The following is a 10,120-nucleotide window of genomic DNA, read 5'->3' as shown; positions in this document are numbered from 1 at the left end:
GCGCTATTACAGTGCATCACACCACCCCACTAATCACTATTAAAGCAAGCGTAACAGACTGAGGAGGCTCTATCTTTACAGCTTCAAACTACCATTCAGACTTCTTTTTGCATGGAGGCCAGTTATTCATATTGGATACAACGTATTAATTTAACAGGCCACCGAATCTGTGTTTTTTGTTTTCTTTCTTACAAACATCTGTACAACTGTGAACAAAAAAGCAGATGTTTTTTTTATGTCAACCATGATAAACTGGCAATTATGAATGAATGGACGTTGTTTGTTTTGCAGAGTGAAGTAGCTATCCCCGACTTGCTGTAATCAAATATACGCCACTGTTATTCACGCAAACGCGCCGTTTACATCAGTTATAAATGCAACTTTCGGTGAATCAACTGAGGTATCAGGGCCAGGTTTTCAACGTAGCTAATGGTGAATCCCGCCCAGTACCAGATACACGTCTGGAAGAAAAATATTCTGCCCTTCCACTGCCCCGCTGAGAGAACTGTGACGGAGCCGATCCGAAAAAAGCGGAACATTCCCGAGTAGGTCAGAAAAAAACAACTCGCAACCAGATTTTGTCTCTCGGACAGCGCTCGTCTTTACAGCGTTTTACCGGGGAAATGAAATCATATCGTTTAGTTCGGGTAAATGCTGGAGCCACGGGAGTAATGGTCTTTATCTGCATTCTGCTGTTAGCGAAATGCTGCAACAGCGAGACAGAAGAAGATGCGGTTTTGGAGAAAGCCCAACTTTCCGAACTCTACAGTAAGTTCAGTCGGCCTGCGCGGAACATGAACACTGCCTGCTGCTTTTTCAGAACAAAAATGTCCGTGTGCGCGGCTGTCCGTCCTTTCTCCTGTGAGCTAGGAAAAATTGCCCGAGTCCAAGCGTGTGCTGGTAACGTTAAATGCGTATCGTCAAATTCCACATCCGCGTTCTCTGGAGTTTTACCTTAATCCGAATGCTTCGGATGCGGGCCAGTAAGAGCGCATGTTTTTACTTGCTCGGTGGAAGTTTTCTGCTCGACACTGGCATGCGTGAACTCTGTTCTTCCCCGTAGAGTACCATAAATTCTTCAGGATGAAACGCATCAGGGCTGTGCCTTATTCATGCACGACTGCCTTTGAACTTATTTTAAGAAACACGATTTAAATCATATTTTTCGTGAATTTGGAAGCGAAGTCGCAAGACCTGTAGCTTTCTTAAGCAGCTCGGAACACTTTAGCTTCTATTACTGCAAACCCTACCCTGCCCCACAAGTATTTAAAATGAGAGGGGAAAGAAACGGCACTATCGGGTTTTGAAAATACTTTCGTGATATTCCAGAATATTTATGTAATAGAGGTTTAATGGGACTCCACTCAGGAACACCTTTAACCCATACTGCTGAAGAATGCATTTAGTCACCAACAAAGTCTTGTCTGTTTATATAATAATTTATCTGTAAAATACTTAAATGTGTAGCCTGACTAAAGTCTAGTCTGTTTATATAATAATTTATCTGTAAAATACTTAAATGTGTAGCCTGTTTATTATATTATAAGTTTACCTACAGTGGCGTCAGCTTTGGCCATCTGGACAATATGCTGTCACACACTATATATACATTACATCTATAGCTGAGGGTGCCATTTGCCTTTGGTCTGTTCACTGTTTGTGACGTTAATGTCCAGGAGGCAGTGTTTGTGGGCAGGGATTTTACGTATGGATTGTGTCCCTTCACCTGCTGCATTCTCTGGGGTGTATGCCCCCCCCCCCATGTCTTGTGCTATCTGTGTGTTTGCAGTGTCTTTTTCTGCTCCATGTCCATGTTTGCTGATTGCTCTGTGCTTGTAGCAATTGATGCACACTGTAGATCATGGGATTTTGTGCGCTGTAAAAATAAAGAGCTAAATGACCTGTGTGCATGCTGGACCAGCTGGAATCCATTCTGAATGGAGGGATGCCGCACTGGTGGAGGAGAGAGGGAAATATGTCAGCCCCAGCAAGGGGAAGAATAGGTGAAGGAAGTCCAGGCTCTGGAGATCCAAACTCTGCCTTCACTGTTGAGAGGCGGAGCAAAGAGGAAGTGGGGTTTAGCAGCCTTGAGGGTGGGCAGGGGCTCGGCAGCCCCCCTCCAGGAGCTGATACTCCGGGCCCGCCAGACAACGTCCCATGACATTGGCAGCTAACACCAGTCCTTTGGTCAAGGTCCACCAGGGTCCTAACCCTAACCCTTATCCCGGAGGCCAATGGGTGAAGCTTTAGGTGAGGAAATCAAAAGAGTGCCCATAGCTGTTCTCGGAGGAGTTTCAGGACAGGAGGAGACCTGCTGGACTGGGGTTGGAACAGCACTACTTGAGGTGAAGGAGTGTCCTTCGCTCTCTGCTAGCAGGAGTTGCCATGGTTGCAGTCTCAGACAGGCCCTGGCCTTGCCCAGCAGCAACGGTCTGTGGGGACAGATCTGCATGGATCACTGCTCTGACTTGTTTCGGTTGGCTCAGGAGTGGCCTGATTTAAATGAAGTGCACCCGTAAGCAGCTGATTCCTCTTAACTTGATTGAATCTGAAGCGATAGCTTCATGTTTGTGCGACACACATGAAATAATGTCAGTTAGCCCCCCCCCCCCCCCCTCCCCAAAAAAAAAACAGTTATTCAATGTAACCAATCTGCTTGCTGATGATGTTTGTGAAGCGCACAAAGCATTCCGTGCGATTAAGCAAAAACGAATCAGCAACTTAATGGGTGGCTGTGACTTAAACCAGCCAGCCTCTCGATCACAGGCCTGCTTCCCCCTGGCTACAGCAGCATCTCCTCCATGCTCCTGAGCCTGAAGCAGCACAGGTCCACAGCACGTGGCTCTGCTTTGGACACACGTAAGGGCCAGATGGTGGAAAATCCCCGATTTAGGCAGTGTGGAGAGGGCGAAGAAGGTGTCCAGGCCACAAGCAGAGCAGGATCCGACATGTTTTCTAGGTCGCTCATAATAAATAGCTTGTATTTTGCTGACGCAGCGAATTTGATTCAGTTCTATTGCATAATTATTGCGATGAGATCAGTTATGCTGGGGATGAACGGAAAATAAAGGGACAGGTTCTTCATGAACAAAGCAGGTTGACCTCCACCCATCAGAATTCTTTCTTCTTCTTTTGCCTTGAGGCAGCTAAAATTTCTCCTATAAAGAAAAGGAATCTCCATAAGTGTGAAATCTCCTCCCAGTTGGGGGCTTAGATATATGTGTGTGTAATCCACCTGGTCAAGTTTAGGCCGCATGGATTTCTTTCTGGGGCGAGTGCAGATTCCTGGCGAACATATTTCATGGTTCTCCAGCAGGCGGAAAAGTGCAGCAGGCTGCTTTTTTTGCCATATATCAAGTGTGTTTGCATATTTCACGCCAAAGGTTGTGGCTGGGGTGAACTGACACCCCCCCCTCAGATTCACGCTGCGGGTTTTGGCATCAAACGAACGCAGGGAGGGAGAGGGCTCCCCGGCTGTGCTGGGGTTTGTGCGGGAACTGGGTCAGGCGAGGTTAGCGGTGACACTGGAGTAACGGGAAGCCCACGTGCAGGCCGAGGCTTGCTCTCTCAGCTCATCAATCAGAGGGTAGGTATTAGCCTAGCAGAAACCATTAGTCAGCACTGAGCCTGGAACGTAATTCCTAACATTTCTGGTAAAGAGGAATGGTTGTTTATCAGCAATGCGCCATAGTCCTCTAATTTAATAGTCAAACTGTATTATTAAATATGTTCATTGAGCTGTGAATATTGAATATACACTGAATATGTTTGAGATCAACAGGTGTAAGAGGCTGCTTTCAGATTTTAAATGAGGCACAAAGGCACTCGTCTAGTCACCGCCCAAACTTAAAAGAGACAACATACAATTCAGGGTAAAGGGTGCATGTTCTGTTAAAGGTGATCTGTGCGACCGCCTCATTCTTTGTGTGATACCCAGGTCTTCAGTTACTCTGGATAGACTGCTTCCAGCGCCGGCTCACAAAGGCCTCTTGAATTCTGCAGGGCTTTTTATGCTGCGGAATATTAGGTTCCCTTCCAGTGAAGAGTGAAATGAGCGATATCTTTCTATCTGTCTTTCCTATTATCCGTCACGTCCAACAGTCTGCTGGTTCTGAATGGCCCTGCTGCTTTGATAACTGTGTCCCTGTCATCATTCGGAATAAGGAGATGAATGCCTCTGACCTTTCTCTGGAGAGCAGAGAAGGAATGGCTGCTACTGTTTCCTACCGCTGTTCGTGTTACACCCAGATATACACGGTGTGGTCTGCTGTCATTGGCTCTGAGCTTAAGTCACATTTGCAAATGTGTACGTTTATTTGCAAATGTGTACGTTTATTTGTGTGTGTGTGTGTGTGTGTGTGTGTGTGTATGTATGTGTGTGTGTGTGTGATGTTGTGCAATATTGTTGGAACCCTGATTCCTCTTCTGAAGTGATGAAACATTGTCAGTCAGTTTGTTATTGCAAAATTGACACTCATCAAAATCAAAACTATGAGGAATTTGTGTCCCGGTACTTGCATGTTGGGACAAAGATTATTTGTGTCAGGAGCTTACAAACGACTCTGTTATAAAAAGAACTCAGGTAGTTTATGTCATGTTCTTGGCGCATAGACCCAATGTTATTGTGAAATAATTATCCGAGTCACAGGGTCCACACTCTGGAAAAACAGATGGCCAAAAATATTTTGTGATTTTTCTCCTTTCTGGAAGGATGGAAAAAGAGCATATGTACATGAAATGTACAAAAACAAAAGCACAAAGGTCAGGATTTCATGATTTTATAACTGTGTCAAGAAATGATGACATGGCAATGGGGGTTTAGTGTTTGTTAAAAATTCAAATTCAGTTTAGTGACTTTCTTCATTTACCATTTTCTTAAAATTATATATAATATTCATCCAAATATTATACAATTAGGCATTAAATCATATATCATAATTAAGATGTAAAATAAAATATATATTATTTTCTTGCTCAGGTCATTTCTCCTAGTTTTTGAGATTGTGTAAAACAAGGAAATCTGATACAGAAATGTGATAAAAATGCATAAGTTAATTTCATTTTCATTCATGTTCCGTGATCCCTGAGGTATGATCTGCTTACTTTGTTGAGTATGGAGTTCAAATTACCAGGTTTACCTATAGAAAAGGAAATGTTGGTTTTATACTAGAAGAAAACATTTTACCTACTTTGCTAAAATTTCATCCAAGTCATTTCCTTGTAGCATCTGAAATATTCATCTGTAAAGAAATATGTTTTTAGCATCCCTCCAGTTGCAGTGCACAGTTCTCCAAAATCATTCCTAAAACTGAACGCAAAACTATCATGTCCATTGCCTTGCCTGTCTGGAAAAGCAGAGAATAAATTTTACTCACAGCTACCATATCATTCACCAGTGCAAAAGGTGACTTTTCTGGTGGTGAGTATATTTAAGTTGGGAAAAATGCATTTAAAAATAAGTAACAAGTATCTCTGTCAAAACATGTAATTTTGAAAATAACAAATACGTGCCCATTTTTTGAACAATATTTTAAACAGAGTGCAACTAAGCATTTGAAAATACTGGTACATACCAAATATTTTTTGATTCCACAAATTCATATTTACAAAGACAGACAGCAAAGACCAAAATGAAGTGTAATAAACTTATAACAATTGATCGCATTTAATCACGGTGCCGCTGGGCTGGACGTACAGGATAGTATGAGCTTCTAAGAAGTCGCAATTTTTGATGCTTATTCATGATGCATTTTTGTTTGTCGTTAATCATACAGTCAGCAGGAAGACTGTGTTCAAATATGTTTGGCCCTCAGTTCTGTTGCATGAAAAGTCCTGCTCCACAAAATTTAATGCAAATGCACATTTAAAGTACAGATGTTAACTTCTCAAATCACCACGTACCAGACACCTGAAACACCTAGAATAGGTTTGCATTTAAACAGTGACACACAGACGTCTAAACCTTGCTTGTGCACCAAACCCACCCCCCCACCCCCCATTTTCAGGTCGTGGTGCCTTCATCCTGGAGAGCGTTCAGATGAAGCGTTGCGTCAGCCTGGACCGGTCCAACCTGGTTCTGGAGAGCTGCGAGAGGCCGACCCGGCACATGCTGTGGAAGTGGGTCTCCCGGCACCGGCTCTTTAACCTGGGCGGGAGCCTGTGTCTGGGGCTGAACCTCAGCGACGCGCTGCAGCCGCTGGGCGCGTTCGAGTGCGACACCCCGCTGCGTACCCTCTGGTGGCGCTGCAGCGGGAACAGCCTCTTCGGCGCGTCCCAGTTCAAGATGGCCTTCACGGGCCGCCTGGTGGTGGCCAAGCGGACCACCTTCCACCAGTGGAGGAGGTACGCCACCTTCGGAGAGGGGCCCTGCTCCTACCCTTACGAAGGCAAGTTGCCGGGACTACGCCCCCTCGCTGTTGCTGCCTGCCGATCGGGCTGGGTTAGCATGAGTTAGCATTAGCATTAGCCCTCCACTGTGTTTCTGACGCCCGGGCCGCACCCCCCCCCTTTGTTGCAGAGATCCACACGCTGCTGGGGAACGCTCACGGCATGCCCTGCGCCCTGCCCTTCAAGTACAACAACAAGTGGTACTCGGAGTGCACCTCCGAAGGCCGGGAGGACCACCGCCGCTGGTGCGCCACCACCAGCCGCTACGACGAGGACGAGAAGTGGGGCTTCTGTCCCAGTCCAGGTAGACGCTCCACAGACGCGTCAGCTTGGCGCTCCGCAGACGCGTCAGCTTGGGCTGCACTTTGGGTTGGGCCTTGTAGATGGATGTGTGGGGGAGGAGAGTGGGCCATTTAACCAGGAAGAGGCTATGGAGTATAGTTCATAACCGGGAAGCAGTTATGAAGTATCGCTCATAACCTTACAGTGGTTATGAAGTATAGTTCATAACCAGCAAGAGACTATGAAGTATAGTTCATAACCAGCAAGAGGCTGTGAAGTATAGTTCATAACCAGGGAGTTACAGTTGCATAGCAGATGCCCTCCTCCAGAGAGACTTGCATACCATAGAATTTTATACAGCTGAATATTAACTGAGCCTGATTAAGTACCTGGCCCAGAGGTTCATTACTGGGGAAGCAAACCAACAACTTTTGCGTTACAGTCCTTACCATCACGTCACAGTGCTGCTGCCCAACGTTTCACACTACTGTTTTACACACATGCACATACAGGTCATGCCACAACCATTAAATGCACACAAATCTCACCATGACAACACTTACACCATTGCCTTTTTGTCCAGTTCAGGGACACCTGTCTGCTGTCGAGTCAGTGATTCTTACTTGATAGCACAGCTAGGTTAACTGCGTATTCAAGCGTGCCCGAACCAAGAGACGATCGAAGCCAAGAGCTGTTCCCTTTTCCCTCGAGTCCTTCTGTGGCGAATTTTTCAGAGTCGGGTTGCGACACGTTTTGGGACGTGAACCAGGAAACAAAGGCATGCTACCAGTTCAACCTGTACACCATCATGACCTGGAGCCAGGCGCACTCGTCCTGCCAGGCCCAGGGAGGAAACCTGCTGAGCATCACTGACCCCCTGGAACAGCGCTACATCAGAGGTACATCCCATCATGCAACTCTGCAAAAGCTAAGGGCTCACACTTGCTGATGTCATAATAACAAGTGTGTCACTTTTTCTTAGGAGGTTACCTTTTTAGAAACCTTCATTATATTATAATTAGAATAATAAATTTTATATGCGAAGCACTTTTCTCAAAACTGAAAGTGCGGTACGTAGAGAAATAAGCTGGTATACAAAGGAAAATACAGACCTTCAGCTGTTGGAACTGGCGACCTTTGGCCTGGATATGACTGTTTGTCACAGGTGCAGACTGACTGTGCTCTTGTATGTTTGTTGGTCCCCAGAGAGGCTGAACGATGTGGGGGTGATGGTTTGGATCGGCCTCAATCAGCTGGACGAGAGGGCGGGCTGGCAGTGGTCTGATGGAGCTCCCCTGGCCCTGGTCAACTTCACTGCAGGTAACTGTGTGTGTGCTTACACACACACCCTGGCCGCGCAACCTCCCCGCTGGGGCACTGCTGTTGCGCCCTTGACCCAGAATAACCCAGTAAAAGTCCATCTGTATAAACAGATAACATGTAAGAGCTATAACCTATGTAATTCTCACCGGACTAGAACAAGCCTGTTCTAGTGTTTTTATCCTTAATTTAACCAGTTCCCATACATCAGAGGAAGCAAACATGATGACATGTTTTACTGTCTGTTTACATGTTACTTCCTGAGTCTGGCACGCATCACGCTGGCTGGAAATTGCGCTGTCTAGGCAAGGCAAAATAATATGAAAATAGAACCTGCTGTAATTAGATTATTGTACAGACACAATGTTTAAATCCATTCATTAAGAGCAGAGTCATCACACCAGCTGTTCCAAGTGTAAATCGGATGACCGATTGGGTTACCATCCAGGCAGCTGGTGGTCTAAAGCAGCAAACCAGTTCAGCTGACTTTTCATCCAGCGAGTGACTGAAGTTAATGCATTAATTACTGAGACAGAACAAGGTTCCGCAACCTTGTTAACACACATGCATAACAAAATGTCATGCCAGTAAATCAGCGTGCCAGCGCCTGATGAATAAGATATATTCTCCTCCATTTACATGCAAATACTGGAATAGATATGCTGCAGTGATCTAATTCCAACAGGTGGTAGTGGCATGTTTTCTTTTTGCTTAGACGGCGTATGCCAGACTTGAGCTAACAGTACCATTGTGTTCCTGTGGTTTATGCAAACTGTTGAAATGAATCAGTCAGCTAACACACATTAAGAGAGGCTGGTTGTGTTTCCTGTTAGCGGCTTTATAGGTTTCTGGTGCTCTTAGAAGAGTGTACAGATTCCCCAGCCTTATCAGCTAGATCAGTCTTTTTACCTAAAAGATCAGTCAGTCTTGTTAGCTGTCAGCTCAGCCAGTCTGGTTACCTGTCAAGTCAGTCATTCTGGTTACCTGCCTAATTAGTCAGTCTTGTTACTTGCTGTATCAGTCTGAACCCATTCTCCGTGTGCAAACAGAAGTGGCCTGACTGAGCGCGTTGCTGTGTCTGATGTGCGCAGGTGTGTCGGCCGGGTCGGGCCGGGAGAGCAGGCGGTGTGGAGTGTATAACTCTGTCTCAGGCCACCAGTGGCAGAGTCTCTCCTGTGAGTCTGCTCTGCCCTACATCTGTAAGAAGACCCCCAACGACACCAGACGAGCGGAGCCCTTCGGTAAGACCCAGACGGCCCTTTCTGCACCCTCCTCTCTCCTCTCTCTGCCCTGAAAAGAAAAACCCTGCTGCTGCTTTCAGTCACCATGCCGTACCTCTGTTTGTTTGCGGAGGGGGTGGGGGGTTTCTTGATGGGGAAATCCTGTTTGAGCGGTGCAGTGAAGGATGCCAGAGGAAAGGTGAAGCTCAGGTTGAGGGTAAATGCCAGAGTTTGCCTGTAAGCCCTGGAGCCTGGAGGAAGGGCTCTGATGTTGTAATGTGGCGTGATCTCAGCAAGAGATCAGTCCAGAGCTGGAGGGAGGGAGGGGGAAGTGAGTCGTAAAAACTGCTCGTTTAAGTTAATCATCTGTCAGGCGCGACTGCGCTCACCTTCACCACTGAATGCCCACAGCTACAGTACGTGTCTCAGAGGGATTCTGGGAATTGAAGTTTTGGTATTGTGTATATCAAAGGCAATCTAGGCGCGTATGAATTCACAGAAATGCAGCACATAAAATGCAGTACACCTGGATCTCGGCTGGGTGTGGATGCTTTCCTAACATCACATTTAGCCAGGTAGGAGGGTAATTGTATTTTCCCTTATTACTCTCAATATCCCTCTTCATCAACACCACATTCAACAGCACTGAATAAAGAACACTCATTGTAACCCTAAAGAATGTTTTAATGAATTTATTCATGAATATACATTTTATAGTTATCATTTACTCTTGCAGTCAGAGGATAGCTCATCATGATTTTCAGTGCAGATTAGTAGGCCAGTAAAGAGCGCATTTGCTGAAACCTGTTTAGTAGGCAGGTCTTGTTCTCTGGCTGCTTCCTGGTGGATTTTGGGATGTTCTGTGATTTCTGGGAAGTTGTTTCAATGATCCCTTACTCGGAGTGACCTTT

The 10,120-nt window shown here is 45.8% G+C and overlaps 1 protein-coding gene across 1 annotated transcript in view; it reads left to right on the top strand.

Moving 5' to 3' along the window:
* Positions 1–624: 624 nt before the first annotated feature.
* pla2r1 (phospholipase A2 receptor 1) overlaps positions 625–10,120 on the top strand; it is a 30,964-nt gene continuing 21,468 nt past the window's right edge. Inside the window, exons 1-6 of the mRNA XM_036545678.1 lie at positions 625–768; positions 6,006–6,386; positions 6,518–6,691; positions 7,404–7,568; positions 7,876–7,989; positions 9,081–9,230. Of these exons, the coding sequence (XP_036401571.1) occupies positions 672–768; positions 6,006–6,386; positions 6,518–6,691; positions 7,404–7,568; positions 7,876–7,989; positions 9,081–9,230 (1,081 nt within the window). The 5' untranslated portion in view covers positions 625–671. The remainder of the gene's footprint in view (positions 769–6,005; positions 6,387–6,517; positions 6,692–7,403; positions 7,569–7,875; positions 7,990–9,080; positions 9,231–10,120) is intronic.

Source organism: Megalops cyprinoides, chromosome 14 (genome assembly GCF_013368585.1).
Source record: "Megalops cyprinoides isolate fMegCyp1 chromosome 14, fMegCyp1.pri, whole genome shotgun sequence".
In the NCBI taxonomy this organism is placed as follows: Eukaryota; Metazoa; Chordata; class Actinopteri; order Elopiformes; family Megalopidae; genus Megalops; species Megalops cyprinoides.
This window is presented reverse-complemented; position numbering and strand designations above follow the sequence as displayed.